The sequence below is a fragment of the Rhinopithecus bieti genome, unplaced genomic scaffold (genome assembly GCF_001698545.2).
Source record: "Rhinopithecus bieti isolate Rb0 unplaced genomic scaffold, ASM169854v2 scaffold_27022, whole genome shotgun sequence".
Classification (NCBI taxonomy): Eukaryota; Metazoa; Chordata; class Mammalia; order Primates; family Cercopithecidae; genus Rhinopithecus; species Rhinopithecus bieti.
The window spans coordinates 298368-320331 of record NW_016812251.1 but is presented as its reverse complement, the minus strand read 5'-3'; the positions used below and the strand labels follow the sequence as shown (position 1 = coordinate 320331).

The 21964-nt window shown below is 44.8% G+C and overlaps 1 protein-coding gene across 7 annotated transcripts in view; it reads right to left on the bottom strand.

The window, feature by feature from the left end:
- The window catches only part of PARP6 (poly(ADP-ribose) polymerase family member 6), a 34466-nt gene extending 17318 nt beyond the window's left edge, over window positions 1-17148 (bottom strand). For 4 of the 7 annotated variants that reach the window (XR_001889886.1, XR_001889887.1, XM_017895776.1 and 1 more), the window contains exons 1-14: window positions 17060-17148; window positions 15801-16065; window positions 12340-12529; window positions 11610-11687; window positions 10757-10851; window positions 10265-10325; window positions 9933-10023; window positions 9402-9468; window positions 6072-6221; window positions 5001-5211; window positions 4132-4185; window positions 2576-2671; window positions 1900-1992; window positions 1008-1133 (exon numbers count right to left, since the gene is read on the bottom strand). Coding sequence is in view for 5 of the 7 variants with exons in the window: in XM_017895776.1 (XP_017751265.1) it covers window positions 1008-1133; window positions 1900-1992; window positions 2576-2671; window positions 4132-4185; window positions 5001-5211; window positions 6072-6221; window positions 9402-9468; window positions 9933-10023; window positions 10265-10325; window positions 10757-10851; window positions 11610-11687; window positions 12340-12342 (1125 nt within the window). In the remaining 2 variants the exon portion in view is untranslated. Of the gene's footprint in view, window positions 1-1007; window positions 1134-1899; window positions 1993-2575; window positions 2672-4131; window positions 4186-5000; window positions 5212-6071; window positions 6222-9401; window positions 9469-9932; window positions 10024-10264; window positions 10326-10756; window positions 10852-11609; window positions 11688-12339; window positions 12530-14639; window positions 14670-15800; window positions 16066-17059 lie in introns of those variants that run through there. The other 3 variants (XM_017895779.1, XM_017895780.1, XM_017895777.1) reach the window with 2 other exon arrangements.
- Between the last annotated feature and the right edge of the window lie 4816 nt (window positions 17149-21964).

Here is a 21964-nt window from a genome sequence, read left to right as displayed (position 1 = left end):
ATTTTATTTTTTTTTTGAGACGGAGTCTCGCTCTGTCGCCCGGGCTGGAGTGCAGTGGCCGGATCTCAGCTCACTGCAAGCTCCGCCTCCAAGGTTTACGCCATTCTCCTGCCTCAGCCTCCGGAGTATCTGGGACTACAGGCGCCCGCCACCTCGCCCGGCTAGTTTTTGTATTTTTAGTAGAGACGGGGTTTCACCATGTTAGCCAGGATGGTCTCGATCTCCTGACCTTGTGATCCGCCCGTCTCGTCCTCCCAAAGTGCTGGGATTACAGGCTTGAGCCACCGCGCCCGGCCGACTGGCTAATTTTTTGTATTTTCAGTAGAGACGGGGTTTCACCTTGTTGGCCAGGCTGGTCTTTAACTCCTCACTCAAGTGATCCACCCACCTTGGCCTCCTGAAGTGCTAGGATTACAGGCAGAAGCCACTGTGCCTAGCCCGCTCTCTGATTTTCAAGCCTTGGGACTGGGACTAGAACTGTACCACTGGCTCTCCTGGGTCTGCAGCTTGCTAACTATAGACTTCTTAGCCTCCATAATCATGTGAGGCAATTCCTTATAATAAATCTCTTTCTCCTCTCTCTATATATATCTCCTATTGGCTCTGTTTCTCTGGAAAACCCTAAAACAGCACTTTACATATATTACTTCTCATTTTTGTAATGATCTGCAAAATAAATATTATCCCTTTTTACAAGATAAGGAGATTGAAGTTTAGAAAGGTTAAGTGACTTGCCTAATACCCTTCAACTGGGGACTAGCAGAACCTCAAATGGAATCCAGGTCTGTCTGGCTCCGAAAGCCCTTCTTCCCTATCATAATGTAACTAGTATTAATTCTTCTCCTCTTTCTGTGTCAAACGTGGCTATTTACTGAAACAGCTAAACCACAGAGTTTAAGAGTTCCGTCCCTTATTCCAAGCCCTGTATATACCAGAATGTCAGCCTATAGTCTCCCTCTATCTTTTACCATTTTATTCCTTAGCCCTGACTTTCTCAAGTAACATACCTTAGGGTTAAAGGCCAGAGTCTTGGGATCAGTGGGGTCCACCACAGAAGGATAAGGCTCAAAGATGATGCTCTTTCTAGGGGACTCTAAAGCTGCCCTACACATGGCCACGAGCAGATCCACCACCTTAGGGGAAAGGAAAAAAAGGGGGCAGAAGCTAAATTATTTCCTAGTATTGGGAGTCACAGAGTATCCAGTATTTCTCTCTGATGTTCTTTTAAAAAGCAAGTATGTTTAAGCTTTTTAAAATAGAAAATACAAGCTCATAAAAATTCAAGTAATACCAAAGTAATTAAAGAAACGATTAAAAAAACCATCTTCCTGCCCTTAAACTAATCTCATTCTTCACAGGTAAGTACTAGTGAGTTTGATGTATATCCTTCCAGATAATTTTCCTATGGAAATATTTTCTTTTCTTTCTCTCTCATTCTTTTTTAAAGAGACTGGGGCTCACTCTGTTACCCAGGTTGGAGTGCAGTGGCGTGATTATGGCCCACTGCAGCCTCGACCTCCTGAGCTCAAGCCATCCTCCCATCTCAGCCTCCCAAAGCACTGGGATTACAGGTGTGAGCCACTGTGCTCGGCCCATTATTTTCTTACATGGAAAGTTTTACTACGTATACTATTGTATTTGCTTTTTTATATAACTATGTTAAAATTTTCTGTCCATAAATAATACCTATATAGTATGTCTACTCTAAGGACATCCATAATTTCTTTAACTGGTGCCCCTACAGATGGGGTTGTATCCATTTTTTATTTTACAAACAATATGACAGTGGATATCTTATATCCAAAAGCATTTTTGGAAGTTAAATTCCAAGAATGAAATAGTTGGGTTCCTCTGTCTTTCTTGATCCCAATTCCCCAACTACGTTTCCCTCCCCCATACCTCTGCTCCGGTGGCCACCTCCTCTGCAGCTCCAGACATGACGCCCAGTGTGTAGAAGGAGAAGACACATAGTTCACGAGTACAGACAGCTGGCTGAAAGGATATATTAAACAGATGGTGGTGGGATGGGGTGTGCAATAAGGTGTAGGCAGAGACGGACAGTCCTGCCCTCAGACAACTCTAAAACAGGGTAGGAATTTGAGGCCCTCTATATCAGAAGAAAACTACCAATAAAGTCTTAATTAAAATGCCTTACTGGTAAGTTTGGGAGTTAACACTGTCTCCGTGATGAAGCCTTCCCTGATCTATGATGTCAGATGCTCTCTCACCTGATTTTTAACAATGCTAATATCTCTTCTATAAACATAATATACACTGTGATTTGTCTGTCTCCCATCTGGACTTAGAGTCCTTGAGGACAGCATCATATCCAATCATCTTGGTTAATATCTGATCCCCATTTTTAAATGTCAGGTGGGCTCTATCCTAAATATTCTCATATCCTCATCTCTCTAAACAGTACTGCTGAGATTTGTTTTCTAAGAAAAATCAACGATTTCTAGAGTATCAGGGTGTACAGACAGAATTTTACCGTGACCACAGACCAAGGAGGAAGGAAATAAAGGAGTGAAGGGGACCTGGTTAAGGAAGAGGGTCATAGAGTAGGGACCTATACCTTCAGCATAGATCCATTTTGGAAGACATGCTGCTCATCACACACTACACAGTACTCATTCAATGTTGGAATCCTCTGCTCTGCATACTTCATGATCTGGGAAGACAACAGATTCTAAGTCTTTTGGAAGTACTGGCACACACAGATATGGGAAATAATTTCAGCTTTTTTTTCCAGCTACCCTCCATCCTCCCAGCCCCATGCCTAAGGTAGGATATATTCTTAGGCTGTGTACTTAAACTGATTACCTGACTGCAGAGCAAAGACTGTATGGTATAGCAAAAATAAGACCATGATGTTTGATTGAGAAGACCTGGGTTAACTTCCTACTTCTAATACTTAATGGCATATATAACTTTAAGCAAGTCAATTAACCTGAGCCTTGGTTTCTTCGTTTATACAGCAGAGCATTATTCACCTCATGGGGTATTGCAAGAAATGAGATGATGTCCATGAAAGCATTTTAAAAATATAAAATGGGTGCTAATTAAACTATTAAAAGTACTTGTAATTATAGGCTGCCCCTCTGAGATAGGAGAGCATTCAATCCATGATTAGATGGCAGAAGGTCCTGAGAAGCCATTTCAACTACCTGGAACAATTAGCCAGTCCACTGGTAGTCAAAACGACAGACAATTCTGTACTGGGAAGATAGCAAAATCCAGAGCTAATGCAACAATATCCTGAAGTGTTTTTCTGTTTGTTTGTTTTGTGACACCCTGTCTTAACATAGCTTTTGTGCATAAATCAAGTTGTTCCCATTTCACATGATTTTAGGCTGGTAATGGGACATGCAAGAGACTTTATTCATTTAATGCAGATTTACTGAATGCCCATTATGTACTCAGCTCTGTGAAAGGTCTTCTTGATTATGAAATACAGGTTGTTTCCTCAGAAGCTAAGCTTCAATAGGAGAGATGTGGCATGTTTATAAATTAATAACAATTCAAGGCAGCCCACAGTATGTGACACACAGGTGCCATATGAAATAAAAAAAAAAATCTTAACAGTTCAGTGAGGGGAGACATCACTTCTAGTTAATGCATTGGAGTAATGGCAATTTTATGGAAAAGGTGCCATCTGACTCTTGATGGCAATAGGAAGACACAAGGAATGACATGAACAAAGGTAACAGAGATGCAAAAGTGAAAGCACGCCCAGGGAATAAAGAGATTTTAAAAAGCAAATGACCAGTAGTAGCTGAGCAGTGAAAGGGGTCTGTGAAGAATACTAAAAATCACTTGAGCAAGGGCTATTGCGAATCATTAGGGAAATGAGTGTCAATCTCACTCTCATCTCATGTCATATGAGTCTCGACACTCACACTTAAAACTGGCAGTGCCTCATTGGCACTTGATCATAAGTGGTAAGTGTTGTCTTTCTAGTAATGCTGTCAGTTTCCTGATGATGGGAACTATGCCTTCTTTCTTTCTACCATTAGTTTTGGAAGCAAAGCAATTCAGGAAGTATTTGATTGAGGAGCTGGGAGGTGTTAGGAGACCAAATGGGTCAGACAACAGGAAAGTGATTTGGAGTGACGATTTTGACTTGATTACCTGAACAAGGAATCCATACTCCAGAGTGGGAATGTTCTTGCAGTGACCACTGACCTGGTGAGAGTAAAAAGACAGACCCCATGAACCTCCTATGAAGCTGGGGCCTAGACAGACCTGACTCTTGCCCATCACCTAGGACTCTCCTAAAGCAGTTAAACCCTAGCTCAGAATCCCAAAGCTGGAAAGGAGACTTTTAGACATTTTTGCCAAAGGTGCTGGAAAAGGGCTCACCTATTCCTCAACCCTCCTTCGGAGTAGGTGGAATAGGTTAGTACAGCAGCTACAGTTAACTACAGTCCTACTCACAAACTAATAAAATCATACATGACTTCTCCTTGAGATTCCCATCTCCAGACTCTCTGCTTCATGGTCTATCAGAGAAGTTTGCCAGACAGTTTAGACATAAGTTTTCTACTGTTAAAAAATGTGTTCCAGCTGGGAGTGGTGGCTCATGCCTGTAATCCCAGCACTTTGGGAGGCGAAGGCAGGTGGATCACTTGAGCTCAGGAGTTCAAGATTACCCTGGCCAACATGGCAAAAGCCCATCTCGACAAAATATGAAAATTAGCCAGTTGTGGCATGCGACTATAGTCCCAGCTACTCAACAGGCTGAGGTAGGAGGATCATTTGAGCCTGGGAGGCAGAGACTGTAGTGAGCAGAGATTACCACTGCCCTCCAGCCTGGATGACAGAGACCTTGTCTCAAAAAAAAAAGAAGTGTTCCATTCTACTCACTCATGGTTACCTACCTAGGTTTGATTTATGATGCCTAGACAACCATACCCCCACCCCATTTTGAGAAACTACATTCCCGCATTTCCATTCCCACCCTCCTGATAGCCAAGTCAAACCCTCTCCAGCCCATGTACCAAAGGAGAGGTCCGTGCTGGGGGAGGGAGGCCCACGTGCTGAGGGCACAGGAGACCTGCCTGGGGGCTGGGAGGGTAGCCAAACACCTCCACTTTGGGGTTCTTCATGGTACAGGAGATGGAACGGTTCATGAGGCGCCCAACCCGAAGCTCTGGTACACCTAGTTTGCCTTTCAGCATGGAATCCTGTATGATAGGGAAACTGGGAGACCTGGAGAGAGAGAGCAAAGAGAAGTGATAAAACTGAGGATTTCGTAGGAGCCCTACAGGGTACTGGAGATAAGTGGGCCGTAAGCCAAAAGTTCTAAACCAAAGAAAGACAAACTCATATCTGAGGAAAGTTGCATTGTATCTTAAACACTATTAAATAAACAAGTAGATCACACATATGAATTTAAATTTTTATGTCATCATCTGTGGGTTCTTCACATTGGGACACTGAGGGTGGCCAGGCACAGAGCATAGGTTATTATGTTTTTAAGCCAAGTATAGAATAATCCCTTGGAAAGGCTGCCTGTTTTTCTTACTGAGAGAGAGAGAAAAAAAGAGAAAGAGAGAGAGAGATTAAGTGTTAAACACTGTGCTAGGCACAAGGTAGCTGCATCCCAAAGGGCCTAATACTGACTATCTGACTGTCAACAATGATTCCTGGGAAGCTACAAATCTGGGTTTGTGTCTGCCTTGGGAAAATGTAGACCTAGGGTCAAAGAATGGAGCAATATTTATTTCCAGAAGCTAGCAAGGAATTACTGTCTGTTCTCTGACACTTTCCTCTTAGGATGGGGAAACGGATCAGGGCAAAAGAAAGAAAGATGGAAGATTCGGCCTACATTTCTCCAAATACATATCACGAGCTAGGTATTCTGTTTTACATAAAGGATTAGGTATTAACATTGGGTAAGGAGTAGAAAGGTAAGGACACATGGGGAACAGGACCATGTGAGTGGTGTCAGTAGTCAAAGAGACAGAATTCAGGGAAGAAAGGGGACAGAAAAGTTTATGTAATCAAGAAGGTGGGGGATGGGGGCTATCACAGGTGTTTACAGATGATCAGCTTTAGGGAGCACTTACTTGGGGATGGGTGAAAAGATGCTGAGGCCAGCTCGGAACTTCTTGATAGTACCACTTGCCTTGAACCAACTGTGCCTCTTCTCCTGCTGGGTCTTCAAGAAATCGTTGCTCAGATGTTTCCATTGTTGAGATGTAAACATACCCAGGATCCTGAGGGATCAAAAAGAATGAGCTTAGGCAAGATGAGGCAGGGTCAAGAAGTAAGGACTAAGAGAGGCAAATAATCTAAAATTCAGACCCAGGGACTACAAAACTAGTTGTGGCAGGGAAATGTGTATGTGAAGACCCCTTAAAATGACCTTAGTAAATAAAAAAATCACCACCCCAGAGCACCCCTTTACCCTAGAGGGTACCTATCCTAATGGACCAGAAAAATTCTGAGATGCTTTGCCTTTAGAGGCAGATTTCAAAGGTGAGTCTTCAAAGGCTGCAAACCTTGAAATCTATTGCCAAGAATAACTATACTGTTGACAGGGAAACAGAAGTGGTAGGATGGTGAGTACCACTTTGTTCCTTGTGAGTCATGAAGAAAGGGAGTAGGGACATCAGGGGTACTGACATTGAAAAATTATATTCCCAAATTTATCGTTTCCAATTTGAGCTATGCCCTTAGCTAGATTTGTCAATCCTTTCACTTGTCCTTGATCAGTTTTCTCTAGCATTACTCTAAGGTATTGTTCTAAATCCTTATTACCTTCTTTAAGTTACTAACTTCATCTACAACCAATAACCTCTTTTCTTTCTTTTTTTTTTTTTTTTTTTTTTTGAGACGGAGTCTCGCTCTGTCGCCCAAACTGGAGTGCAGTGGCTGGATCTCAGCTCACTGCAAGCTCCGCCTTTTGGCGTTCATGCCATTCTCCTGCCTCAGCCTCCCGAGTAGCTGGGACTATAGGTGCCCGCCACCTCGCCCGGCTATTTTTTTGTATTTTTTTAGTAGAGACGGGGTTTCACCGTGTTAGCCAGGATGGTCTCGATCTCCTGACCTTGTGATCCGCCCGTCTCGGCCTCCCAAAGTGCTGGGATTACAGGCTTGAGCCACCGCGCCCGGCCACCTCTTTTCTTTCTTAAGCCATCAGATATCAGTTCCCTTAATTTTCCAACCCTACTATAAAATCTATTTATATTTCCACCCTACCTCGATCCCTCCATTTTCTGGAGGTAAGGTGACCCTTCTACCTAAGATCAGTCCTTCGATTTGTGCTCTAGATCTCAGCCCTGACTTGCCTTTTTAGGGACCTTGATGTGTCAATCATTCCCCTTTCCTCTCAGTTCCTTTCCCAAAGTCAACAAAAAATGTCAACTTTCTGCACCTTAGTCTAGTTAACCTCTCCCTGTTGCCTTCCCATCCCCACCCAAATGTCTCAACCCATATTCATTGTTTCTATGTTGTTGCCAACCACTCACCTCTCAACTTTCTGTATTCTGGTTCCTACCTTCATCACTAAAATTGTTCTCATCCTGATGCTAAATCCAATGGAAACTCCCAGGTTCTTCCCTTATCTTCTCTGGCATCTGGCCCTCCTTGCAGAACCTGCCCTCCTTTGTCTTCTGTGCCACCTTTCTCTTCCTATATTACTCTGACCTACCTGCAGTGTTTCTTCTTCCTCTGCCTACCATGCTGGTTTCTTCGGGATTTTGTCTGACTGTTTAAGGGTATTTTGTCCTTGATCCTATCTTCTTTTCCCATTATCATGCCCTCCTTTGGCAATCTCATATTCACTGGCTGTAATTTCTTCCCACACGCACTGATGCATATCTTCAACCCTAACTTCTCCGGTAAGTAGCAAACTGACATATACTCCGGTAAGTAGCAAATTGACATTTCGGATAAGCATCTCCACCTGCACATCCGAAAGTTACCTTTAAATAACATGTCAAAAATTGAACTAATTACCTATCCTCAACCTACAAAACTGCTCCCTTCTCATATCCCTATTTACATTGGTGGTATCACAATTTACTCACACATCTAGGTTGGAAACTTAAACGTATTTTCCACTATTCTTTAGCCCTTATGGCTATATTCAATACATCTAAATCAGTCTTCAAGTCTTACTGATTTTATACCTCACAAATCTTTCTAATCTGTCTCTCATCTCGATTCTCACCTATAATCACACTTTAGCTCAGGCCTTTAGCATCTCGTCTTGACTTTTACAAAAGCACCCTACTACACTAGTTCTGGTCTCTTGTCTCATCCCCTCCTACCCATTTTGTACAATGCTACCAGAATGGTTTTGAAAAATTAATCTGACCACGTCATTTCTTTGCCTAAACCCTTCAATGTTCACACTGCCTACAGGATAAAAGTCCAAGACCCTCTCTAACATGAACCCTTCCCTATTCTCTGGCTTTGGCTCCTACACCCCCAGCTTGTATTTTACCAGCAATATTTAACTACCTGAAGCTCCCTACACACATACTGCTTTATGTGACTAAGCCCCTGCAAATGTTATGCACCCTCAGAATCTGTCTACATGGACAACTCTTACCCATCTTTGAAAATTACTAATCATTGGCTGGGTGCAGTGGCTCACACCTATAATCCCAGCACTTTGGGAAGCTGAGGCAGGCGGATCACTTGAGGCCAGGAGTTCGGGACTAACCTGGCCAACATGGAGAAACCCCATCTCTACTAAAAATACAAAACAGCCAGGCATGGTGACGGGTGCCTGTAATTCCAGATACTTAGGAGGCTGAGGCACAAGAATCACTTGAACTCAGGAGGCAGAAGTTGTAGTAAGCCAAGATCATGCCACTGCACTCCAGCCTGGGTGAAAGCAAGACTCTGTCTCAAAAAAAAAAAAAGGAAATTATTAATCATCACCCTTTCAACAGATAGAGTCTCTCTTCAGTGTCCTTTCTAAATCTTACATATTCACCTGTATTAGAATATGTATCCAGTGGACTCTATTTGAAACTTCACTGAGAGTGGAAAATATGCTCCATTTCTTTGTATACCAAATACTTAGCTTAATGCTCAACACATTCAATAAACTAAAATTAAATCCCTAGAGACTTACTCTGAAGAAACCACTAGAGAAATATGAATAGCATGACTCTGATTCCAGGGTAGTAAAAATGCTAAGTAATGATGAGCCTCTTTTACCTCTAGAAAGTCTCAGGTTCTGACACCCAAGAACCATACACTCTCTCTCCACAACCTTAAATCTGGCTCCCTAAATTTATTTTAGCTTTTCCTGGGCATATTTCAGAAAGACATTTTTGGAAGGAGGTATTCCATCCAAGGCTCTGCCTGTCCATCCATATATTTCCATCTCTCTTTCCTTCCTTCACATGTCCATGACCAGGAAAGACCAAAGTTCTTACTTTTTCAACTGAAGACCCAGCCCAAATCCTTCCTTATTTGATGGCTGGAAAACCTCAATTGATGGTTCTGCAAAGAGAAAAGAAGTCTACTAGTAAGTATGTATCTCTTGACTTCCTGGAGTCCAAAGCTCAGTGGAAGAGCTTCTGTAAATTCTAAAGATCATAGCTGCTGGGTACTCTAAACAGTAATGGTGGAAGAAAAAAAACATGTGAAGCAGAAGGCAGATTCTAGAAGCTGTCATATGAATCTGAAATATCCTCAGTAGGACGTTGAGAAGAGGAGAAAGAAATTTTATCTTGGAAGCAGAGAAAACAATGTCATTAGGCAAGAAGGCCTTTAGGGAATGGTTAACATTCCCTAAGGTGACAGGGGATGAAGACACCAATTACACGGGACTAAAAAGCCGCTACCGATAGCCTGCAGATTGAGCCCAAGGACCTTGTTCCTAATTTTTTTCTACTTTAGTTAACTTAGGGCTTTGGATGAGACCACACTCAGACCACCCACTTGCCCAAAGTCACTGCCTTTACCTGGTCCATCTAGGTACTGGGAGAGAGAAAATCGCAGCCTCAACACAATAGGTTCTGTCCGGAGGACCTTCCAGGCTGTAGAGACTTCCTCCTAAAAAAAGAAGGGAAATAGTTTCCAGTTTAGCAACATAGAGGAATGGATCTGAAATTTCCCCTATATGACACACACATGCACATGACAGTACACACCACTGTCTGCTGATGGTCTAGGAAAGACAAAGATGAAGAATATATGCTCCAAATACAGCACTCGGGAACAAGACTCCTGGCCTACATGACAAATTCCACAAGTCCAGCTAGACATGTTGTTGGCAGGTACTAGCCCCACTTACATCGAGGAAGCTGATGTTGATGTGGAGGTCAATGTCCACGTCATCGATAGTTCCATATTCTCTATAGAGATACAGGTGACAACAGGTGAGACTCATCAAGGGAGAAAGAAGGGAATAAAAACTGAGGTGGAAAGAGAACTGAGCCTGGGGACAGTAGAAAGGGAAAAGTAGACAACAGTTTTGTACCTAGGGTCTTAGCTACAGCCTTACACCACTTACATGATCAGTGTCTTCTCCCAGGCCAAAAGCATTTCTTACCTGAAAGGTGAGACTACTGGCCCAGAGGGGTCTAGGATAAGAGGGAATTCCTAAGAAAAGTGGCCTTACTTCTCTACTGTCTACTGTCAGCCAAGCTCATTTATTCTGAGCATTTTCTATCATTAAGTTCATAATTTATCCCACTATCATACGATAAAAAGAAAAACCTCTAGCCTTTTAACAACTCAGAAAGAAGTGACTTGCTCCCCTGCCACCCCTGAAGCAGAGTCCCACCTGATGGATACAGAGTTCTCACTGTAGATCTCCTTCACGGCTTCAATGTCTGCATCAAGCTGTGGGTGTCGATACAGGTCAGCTGCACAGCTCCCCTGAGATAGCAGCAAAAATGATGGTGGAGAGAGGTGGAAAAAGACGAGGGAAAGAGAGAGATGATAATAAAAAGAATACAAAGAGACACCAGGAACAGGAGAAATCAGACAGCAATACAGGGGAAGTGAAAGCCACTTATGTGAAGAGGTTCTCAGTGGTGACCCTATCAAGGGATTTCATTAACAGAGGTCTGCATTTCATCACGACTTTAAAAAGGTTCAGCATACCAAATGTAGGCTTTTGCTTGGAGTTCACTTCCTTAAATCTCCAGCTTTTCCTCTCAGACCTTGACCAGGATACCTTTTATGACAACTCAGCACAGGCTGAAGTTACAGGTTTCCTAAGATTGGTTCTATGTGAAGAGCATTCTGAGAGTCTGGGTATTTCTGCTCAGGGCTGTGCCTGGCTAGTGATGGCATTAAGCAATTGCTGGCAGAGTAATCTTTTAAGATGTGACCCTAATGAATGAAACTACCCCCACTGGCTAGTGTTAAGAGTCAGAAAATAATTATGTCTAATTAAGAACATATGGGTAGTCTCCACATACAGAGGACGTAGTTTACTCTGGTGGAACAAGTATGACTCCAAAGAAAGAGCAAGGGCATGGGATCAGCTCTGACAAGACCATGCTCAGACCACACCAACATTATAACCTCATCTCATCTGTGCTCCAGAACCTCTTTCACTCCTGATGTATCCAAAGAGCAGCACACAACTAGACCATCCAACATGGGGGTCTTGGGAGATGGAACCTCACCTGAACTCCATAGAGAAATTCCTCTGATTCATTATCTCCCTCCGAGTCGTCATCATTCCAGAATTGGCCTTTGATGTCCTAGTGATGAGAAATAAGGATAGCATGCTTTGTTGGGTCCCTATTATCCCATGGAAGCGGGTGGGATGATATGATGGGAAACAGATTCCCACAAAGATTGGGAAAAGACAGAATAACTGAAGCCCTGATCCCTTTACACCTTTCACCTCACCCTTTGGGAGAGTCTCAGTCTCTTCCTGATATGATCATATCCATAGACTAGCTCTTAGTGGGACAGAGGAAAACATCTAGGAAATTTTGGCCTTCTGAAGTCTCAGTATGATGATTGAGAGGCTCTGGTAGCCAGTAGGAGAGAAATGCAAATAACTTCAATGTCAAGGTTGATTCCTAAGCATATCTAGGTTCCAGTATAAGCTGGCCTCTTCCAGGATCATTACCTAAGACAGTTCCCAAGCATACCTAAGCTCTCGTCTCATTATTTTCTTTCTATCCTTTAAAGTACTTAACTCTCCTCTCTCTCCCCAAGAAAACCCACCTACACAAACACACCAAGTAATACTGTTTCTGTGCCCCTTCCCTTCCCTTTAACTTCAAATAGCCACTCTATCTTCCACAAGGGTAGAAGGGAAAATACCAAGAAAGGGTGAGATCTGCACTTTGTCTCCTCTACCCTTTGAACAATCAGTTGGAGAGGTGGGCAGTCAGTTCTCACCATTGGGTCAGTGGGTCACACACACTCTCAGGTCAGTGCTAGGCAGCACCCCTCCATACCACCAGCCGAACCAAGGTCAACGAAATCGGCATTTAGGAGACCACAAGAGGAGGGAAGGTAGGGCACGATGTCAGGGACAACTGGAGATCTGTTGGGATGGCTGCTGCTGTGGTGGTAACAAGTCACTGTCCTGTGGAAAGTAGAAAACAATGGGTTTCATCACCATTTAATAGCTGGGTGGTATATATACAGGCACACATATTTATGAATATGCTTTTCTTTTGAGACGGAGTTTTGCTCGTCATCTAGGCTGGAGTGCAATGGCTTGATTTTGGCTCACTGCAACCTTCACCTCCAGGGTTCAAGCAATTCTCATGCCTCAGTCTCCCAAGTAGCTAGGATTACAGGTGCCCGCCGCCATGCACAGCTAATTTTAATATTTTCAGTAGAGATGGGGTTTCACCACGTTGGCCAGGCTGGTCTCGAACTCCTGACCTCAGCTGATCTACTGGCCTCAGCCTTCCAAATTGCTGGGAATACAGGCGTGAGCCATTGCACCTGGCCATTAATACACTTTTATTATACATATAGATACTTGCATATAAAAAGACATGCTTGTATGCATATACATACACACTTGCACATGCAGTTCTTTATAGATAATGAAACACAAAAGCACTATATACAAGATATTGCTATTCTACTTAAACCGGAGAGCTGGGATTAGAGCAAGACCTTGCTCTAGCTCATAATGTTACAACTCCTAAAGCCAAAAGTGATGGTGGCAGGACAAGATGCTTATGTTTACTCTGTCAGTTAATTCTTCAGAGTACCAACTCACACCAGAGTTAAGATTCAGAATCGGATTATTTCTAGACTCTTTATTCTTAGTTATTTCTCCATATTGAGCCATTATCTCTCTTTAAACATCAGTATTACTAGCTATTATATGGCAATGATAGCTAACTTAAAAAGTCCTCAACGGCCGGGTGCAGTGGCTCACGCCTGTAATCCCAACACTTTGGGAGGCCAAGGTGGGTGGATCACCTGAGGTCAGGAGTTCAAGACCAGCCTGACCAATGTGGTGAAACCCTGTCTCTACTAAAAATACAGCTACTCAGGAGGCTGAGGCAGGAGAATCGCTTGAATCCAGAAGGTGGAGGTTGCAGTGAGCCGAGATTGCGCCATTGCACTCCAGCCTGGGCAACAAGAGCAAACACTCTGTCTCAAAACAAAAAGTCCTCAACAACAGTCACTGAACATCTTTTGGCAGTTATGATCTCAGTTGTCATTGCCAAAATAATGCCCTAGAGTCAGCTTGGAACCTGCTTCCCAAATAAAAATGCAATAATTATCCCAAAATATGCTTAGAAAAACACTTAATCCAGAGCCCTTTCATATACAGTTCCCTGCTTGCTTCTAATCTCACAGACTCCTAATCCTATACCAGCAACTTTTAGCCCCACTAAAGCCTCCACATATAGCAGAAAAACAAAACAAAACAAAAAACTCATCTGTGAAATTATGAAGGCTTTAATGGCTGAAGATGGCAAAGTTCCCCTAAGAGCAGGCTAAAAAAGCTTTCTGCTGATCTCTAGACCAGCAAGTTACTAGCTCTGCATATATCTCAGTTGAAGCTACTCCAACCTCAAACAGAGGTGTTCTTGGTCTCTAACACAGTTCTTCTTCTTCTTCTTCTTTTTGTTTACTGACAGAGTTTTGCTGTGTCGCCCAGGCTGGAGAGCAATGGCGTGATCTTGGCTCACTGCAACCTCCGCCTCGCGGCTTCAAGCAATTCTGTCTCGGCCTCCCAAGTAGCTGGGATTACAGGCGCCCGCCACCACGCCCAGCTAATTTTTGTATTTTTAGTAGAGTTGGGGTTTCACTATGTTGGCCAGGCTGGTCTCAAACTCCTGACCTCAGGTGATCCACTCACTCTGGCCTCCCAAAGTGTTGGGATTACAGGCGTGAGCCACTGTGCCTGGGCGGTCTCTAATAAAGTTCTACGGAATGTCACATTTCCAGATTAGTGATTCTCTGACTGGGGTTGGTGGACCTGTGGCATCAGTATCAACTAGGAACTTGTTAGAAATGCAAATTCTCAGACTCCTCCTAAGACCTACTGAATTAGAAACTACAGAAATGGCCAGGCACTGAGGCTCACGCCTGTAATCCTAGCACTTTGGGAGGCCCAGGTGGGCAGGTCACCCGAGGTCAGGAGGTCGAGACCAGCATGGTCAACACGGTGAAACCCCATCTCTACTAAAAATAAAAAATTAGCCAGGCATGGTGGTGCACACCTGTATTCCCAGCTATTCGGGAGGCTGAGGCAGGAGAATCATTTGACCCGAGGAGGCAGAGGTTGCAGCGAGCTGAGACTGCGCAAAAAAGAAGAAAGAAATTCCAGAAATTGGACCCAGTAATCTGTGTTTTAACACACCCACCAAGTTGTTCTGATGCATAAAATTTGAGAACCACTGTTCCAGTTCTAGATCCTTGTGTGTTCTAAGGACCTGTGGTTCATTCCTTAGATACCAACTTAAATCTGGTAACTATGCCAGGATGGGAACAAAAGGCACAATGCCAGAGCAGAGCCAGCATAGGAGTCTTCCAGCCGACAGTGTTGCCTGATCTCTCAGAAACAACATGCAAAAGGAAAGTATAACTGAAGTTCTTAGAGATGGAATGACCTGATCACTGAGATTTGTTTTAAAATACTACCCTGGCACACACACATAAAAAAAGGAGGGAGGATAATAGATGAAATAAATATAGCAAATAGCAAAATGTTGATTATCAATGAAGTTAAGTGACGTACATGAGGGTTTTCTGGTAATCCCTACCTCCCTACTTTTGTGTAAAGTTGAAAAGTTTCAAAATAAAGTTAAAAAAAAAAATCAGAAGCTACTCTAACGGACTCTCCTCAGAGTCAACTCTAAATGTTAACAGGAAGATTAACCAAGGCTCTACAACTGCCTCATTTTGCTGTTTGCTGTTCTTCAAACTCACCAAGCATATTCCCATCATATTCCCAAGCATATTCCCACCACAGGGCCTTCGTCCCTGCTGTTCCCTTTCTCGGAATGCTTTCCACCCACATATCCACATGGCTTGTTCCTTCACTCTTCCAGATCTCTGCTCAAAGGCCACCTTGACCATCCTATTTATTAAAACAGCAACAACTCAACACCCACATACTAGCACTCTCTATTTCCCTTCCCAGCTTTATTTTTTTCCACTTACCATGTTCTAACATATTATACACTCTGGTGGCAGAGGCTTTGACTGTTTTCAGTCTACATTCTTAGTCCCTTAAAACATTTCTTGAATGAGTGAATGAATGAATGAACCCTCTGCTGGATACTTAAGTCTAATGGGAGATATATACAATAACCTACATGTTTCTACACATAGACAAAAATCACACAAAAAATGATTTTAAAAACCAAAACTTCATTCACCTTCAAGAGTAGCTGAGAACCAGAATGTGAAGATCTTGGGGTGAGGTTCGTGAGATTTGAAAATAAACAGTCAAGTGCTGATCTGGATGATCACAGAGAAGTAAAGAGGGAGGCACTAAATGTCCAGCCTAGGTTGCCCTGGCGTGAGGGGTAGGATGATGGCAGCGTTAGGCCAGAAGTGCCAACTTTTCACGGTCTTTGTCGCTGCAGAAGTCAAGAAAAATTTAGCCTCTTTCCAAGGGCTGTTGCTGCTTGGTTTCTGTTGCTATCACAAGGAGAAAAAGGTAGTTGAGAGGGAGATTGTCTCGCTCAAGAAGAGACAGTTCAGAGATTACCAGCTTTTTCAAACCAGGCTGCTTTAGTGAAAGGGACTTGCTCCCTCTCCTCTCAATGCCCTTTCCTCTGGAGAGATGGAAAGTGGATTTAAAAGGTGAAGAGTTGGAAAAGGAAGGTGATGGGTCATGGAATTCACAGAATCACAGACACTTTTTAAAAAACAAGCCAGAAAGGTGGCCTAATTCAAAGCTTTCATATTACACACAGAATACTTAGACCTACAGAGGTCGAGCAATTTGCTTAAGGTTAGGAGTACAGAAGCACTGGGATGTAAAGACATTGGACAGGTCCTAATTACATCTAATCTTCACGTGGTGTGGTTATAATTAATTGCGTTGTTCATGAGTTAAGCGAGAAAGACCTATCTGATTTATCTAAATGAGGTAAAGAATGGGACCTTACAAAAGAAGTTGGGCCAAAAATAAGACATGATGAGTGTCCAGAGAAGGTGTTAAACTCAGCAGCTAACATAGCACGCTTTATGAATTTCCACGGGAATAAGTCAAATGTAAACGAGCAAGTCTGGATCACAAACGTCTTTCTCTAGGCCCATGGGCGCTTCTCTGGGTGTGACAACTTCACGTCTAGTCAAAGCAGCTTCAGAGCTCGCCGTTGAAATTGGGGGTTGGGCTCCCGGCTTTGTGGTCGTGGAAGAGGTTACCCCACTCCATTCCGTGTGCTCCCTTCTCAGGACTAGGCCACTAAACAAAGACTACTACGAAGAATCACTGGGGGGCGATTCCCGCAAGTCAGCGCTATCTCGGGCACCCAGTAGGGAGAGAGGACAGGGCTGCACCCCCTCCCCCCGAAAACACTCTCTGGCACCCGTGCTTCCAGGACAGGCCCTGAGGCCTCTCCCGGGGAAGCAGTTACACCGGTTCTCCGGGGCTCCCCTGAAGACCCCAAAAACACTCAACACCTGCCTCCCCAGGGAAGACGCTCTGTGCCCGATCTCTGCCGCTCGGTCGCCGGGCCTGAGAAGCTGTCCAGCCTAGGAGGGACTCTCGGAACCTCCCGGTCCAAGCCCCTCACTTCGTCCACCCCTGCGGAGGCGGGGCGAGCCCCGCACCCTTCCCGCGGCCCGGTCGCACCGCCCCGTGCCAGTGGTGGTGGCCCCACAGGCCAGCCTCGCGAGTACTCACGGCGACCCCGGGCCGCGCGCGGCCGCAGCCGACGGGACGAGCGGCCCGGGACGCCCCGCGGGGGCGGAGCGGCAGACCAAGGGGCGGGGGCCGGGCCTGGCGGGCGAGGTCGCACACCCCACGCCTCGTCGTTCCGTCACGGGCGCGCTCAGCCACTCTGCGCACGCTCGCGCAGTGACACCATGGCACGTGGCCCGCTCCTAACCAACAGCCTGACGGCCCGCTGCCGCCTGGGCGCGCCTCAGCCGCCGACGCCAGCCCTGGGACGCCTGCGCGACTGTCACTGGTCGGGAAGGGGTGCGGGGTGGCGCCTGCGCCATGGGTCGGGGAGGCAGTGGAGAAGGAAGAGGGACTCTGGGGGCGTGCGGGGAACCTTCCAAAGGAGAATGCTTGCATTTAGCGCCCCGTGTGGTTGGGAGGAACGAGCAGGGAGGGTAACCCAGATTGCTTGTAGGCTGGAAGTCCCCTCGCTGGAGGCTGGGGCTGGCAGGTAGAGACTGAGGGAAGTCCTGAGGCCTTGCTGACTGCTGGATTCTCTGGTTCGGTAGTGGAAGTCGAACACCTCGGGCTTTTAAAAATTCTGACATTTAACTTATTTGTTCCCCGGTAGCTGCAGCGTGATGGAAAGCACCCTGGCCTTCTAGTCAATCTGGGTCTGAAGCTTAGGTTCGGCACTTATTGATGGTCCAGCCTTAAACAATGACTTTCACTTTGTGAGTCTGATTTCTCCTCTTTGAGGTGGAAACAGTAACACGTGTTTCTTGGAGCCGTTGTGGTAAGGATGAACTGAGATAGTGTTACCTTGAACCGTATGAAATTGCTATTTTTGTAGTTTATAAACAGTCCAATACCTTCAATTTCATACAATTCCAACTAAGCCATGTCAAGTAACCAGCAGAGTACCTGGGACTAGGAAGTAGTCCATACATGGAAGCTGTAATTGTGGTTATTGTGGTTATTAACCCTAGACATGGCCAGACCTCCTTCATCCTTATCAGTCTTGGGGCTTCCACGTGACCCTCTTTTCTATCAGCACTAATGGGAAAAGGCTTATCTTAGACCTACTCTGTTTCCTCACTCCCTCTTTGTAGCTGGACACAGTACACACAAAGAAGGCTTTGGCCCTGAATGATATAAACATGTCATGTCTATCCCTCCTAAGCTGGTCTCAGAAGTTTCCCAGTTAACTTTTTGTTGTTGGTTGATTTACATTTGCACATTCTCAGCCTCTCCTTTCTAACTCCTTTCCCTTTTGATGTCCCCTCTGCTCACCTTGCCATTCAGCCTGGGCCACAACACTGTCTCAGTATGAGTTTGTTACACCTATTGCTTATAGTAACTGAAAAAAGTGAGGGATCAGTATAGCCTCGGTTTCAGAGTGTGGAAGTTCAGAGTAGTAGGGGAAGGAGTCGGGCTTGCTCTCTAAAACAACTCACCATCAAGGGCCCCATAATAGCTTTTGAGAACCAAGTGTGTATGGGAGTGTTGGAACATAAGCAGTGTGCCCATGAGTGACAAGTCCAACTCCAGTATTCAATAACCTTTAGAATTCCCCATTCCGAGCATACCACCAGCTCTTCTATATCATGAATCTCAGCCACCTCATAGTTTATCAGTATCTTCCAGGCTTCACCTGTTTTCCTACTTAGTCCAGATCCTTGGTCAGTCACTTTTAATCGCATTTTTGTTAATATGCTTGCACTGACTCTGTAAAAATCACACCCCTGGGTCATGCCAGCTATCTACTTTCTCTACTCTCCCATCCTAAACCAGGATAAAGGACGTCACCGAATCCTGCACACTTAAGTGGACACCATCTAGGTTAATTTAGCCCATGAACCCTATTCTGTGGGAATTATAGTTTCCACACCCACACTATGGATCCACAGGCCCCAGGGCCATGTTCATCTTATGTGACCCCTAGCACTCTAGCTGCAGTTTATTGAACTGTGAGTGGATTCCTGATCTAAGCTGTGTGAAGCAGATGTTCTCCTGAAAATCTGGGATTAGAGCTAACAGATTATGATTCTAACTGGACTGGTTTCTTAAGCAAAAGAGATATAGACTTAGGAGCTATGGTACCTCCCACCTACTATGATGAATGAGAAAAGGAAAAAGACCATCTGGGGACACAGAATGAAGCATGGAGAGGCAGAGACCAGAAATGGTGAGACTACTGTCTGCTTCCTGGCAGCTTCCCAGGCACCCCCCGTTTCTTCATTTTTTTTTTTTTTCTTTTTTGACAGGGTGTCACTCACTCTGTTACTCAGGCTGGAGTACAGTGGTGTCATCATAGCTTACTGCAGCCTCCAAGGTTCAAGTATGCATTAACATATCTGGCTAATTAATTTTGTGTGTGTGTGTGTGGAGATGGGGTCTCCCTGTGTTGCACAGGTTGATCTTGAACTCCTGAGCCCAAGCAGTCCTTCATCTTGTCCTCCCAAAGTGCTGGGATTACAGGTGTGAGCCACCACACCCTGCCCCAGGCACTTTCTGAGGCCCTCTGATCTTGGGGGACTAGGAGTCCGTTTTTATCTAGAATAAATGGCTTAAGCTAACTTAATGTGCGCTCAGTACAGAGCTCCTATAAATTCACTGTCTCCTCAGCAGAGCCCTCAGTGTACCCAGCAACCCTTCCACATGTCAGCCTCTCCCACCATCCCCCATTCTGCTTCACAGAAAAAATAAAGGCTATGGGTGCCAGCTATTTGGGTGGCTGAGGCAGGAGGATCTCTGGAGCCCAGGAGTTCAAGGCTACAGTGAACTGTGGTTATGGCACTGCACTCCAGCCTCAGCAATGGAACAAGAGACTCCCCATCTCTTTTTAAAAAATAAAATAAAAGGCCATGGGAGAACTGCCTCAATTTTCTGTCCCCTCCAAACATTTGAATCTCTCCCATCCTTTCTGTTTCAGAAGTGGCAAGGTCTGTCTTCAAATACAAAGTTAATCCTTTCACTGTGATCTGTATTTCATTCCTTTTTGCCTCTTTGGGAAATTTGCTGCTTCACTTATCTCTTTCTTTCATTTATATTCGACTTTTTCCTCTCCCTTACTCTTTGATCTCAGTATATAAACTTGATCAACTAGCCCAACCTTAAAAAGAAAATCCAGGCCGGGCGCGGTGGCTCAAGCCTGTAATCCCAGCACTTTGGGAGGCCGAGACGGGCGGATCACGAGGTCAGGAGATCGAGACCATCCTGGCTAACACGGTGAAACCCCGTCTCTACTAAAATACAAAAAAAAACCTAGCCGGGCGAGGTGGCAGACGCCTGTAGTCCCAGCTACTCCGGAGGCTGAGGCAGGAGAATGGTGTAAAACCCGGGAGGTGGAGCTTGCAGTGAGCTGAGATCTGGCCACTGCACTCCAGCCCGGGCGACAGAGCAAGACTCCGTCTCAAAAAAAAAAAAAAAGAAAAGAAAATCCAATTTGAATCCTATATGCCATGCTACTGATTTTTCTTGCCTCCAACCAAGCTTCTAGGAGTAGGCTATACTCTCCCTCTCCACTTCCTTGTCTTCAGTTATTCCTTAAATCTGGTGTCATCTGACCTCTCCCCACAATTTCTACTGAAAATACTTTCACCAAAGTGTCACAGGACTTACAAATGGACAAATCCATTGGGAATTTTCAGGCTTAATTTATATGATCACACAGTGTCATTTGGCATTGTCAATCGTCTTGCCCCTGCAATCGACCGCATGGTGTCATTTGACATTGTTGATCATCCTGCCCCTGCAACCCTTTCCTCTGTTGGCTCTTATGGGCTACACTCTTCCAGTTTCTTGCTACACCTCATAGTATCCTTCATAGTATCCTTATTATACTCCCTTTCCTTCATTCCCTACTTCAGTATAAAAGCAGCTCAGCCCATGCCCATTTCACCTGTTACTCTTCCTGGTGGCCTCCATGGCCACTTGAATGAGATCTTGATAATTTGGAGTTGCCCAGAAACAGAATCTCCTTCTTATGTTACAAGTCTTAGAAGTAAGCAGAGCCCATCTTTCATGACAGACAGTAAAAAGGTTGGATCTTTGCTTTCCCAGCTCTCTAGCTAAGACAGAGGCATGTGGCCTCGGCCTGGCCAAGCATCTTCCAGAAATGTAGATTCTGGAGTGATTCAGAGAAATAGAATCATAGAGAATTCATGCCAGTGGCAATGGTGACAGGAGAGCAGGGTCAGCTTTACCCCATGCCCAGGGACTCTCGTGGTGTGGGTACTGGTAGTGGTGACATCCCATGTCCAATAATGATGACAGCAGCAGTGGTCTTGTGGGACTGGTTCTGGCTTCTGAATTTGGCCTGTGCTCTGGTGGACTGGCCTCTCATTGTTCCTGCCTATTTTCCAAGCTTGGGTCTTTTGCCTGGCAATCCCGTGACCCACCTAGTACCCTTTCAACAAATGGCTTGTTTAAATCCACCTGAGTGACACACAGTTAGAGACTGGAACTCCCAAGTCTATATTTCCATCCTGTACTGCTGCTGCTGCTGCTGCTGCTTCTGCTGCTGCTGCTGCTGCTGCTGCTTCTTCTTCTTCTTCTTCTTCTTCTTCTTCTTCTTCTTCTTCTTCTTCCTCTTCCTCTTCCTCTTCCTCTTCCTCTTCCTCTTCTTCTTCTCCTCCTCCTCCTCTTCTTTTTTTTTTTTTTGACGGAGTCTCACTCTGTTGCCAGGCTGGAGTGTGGTGGTGT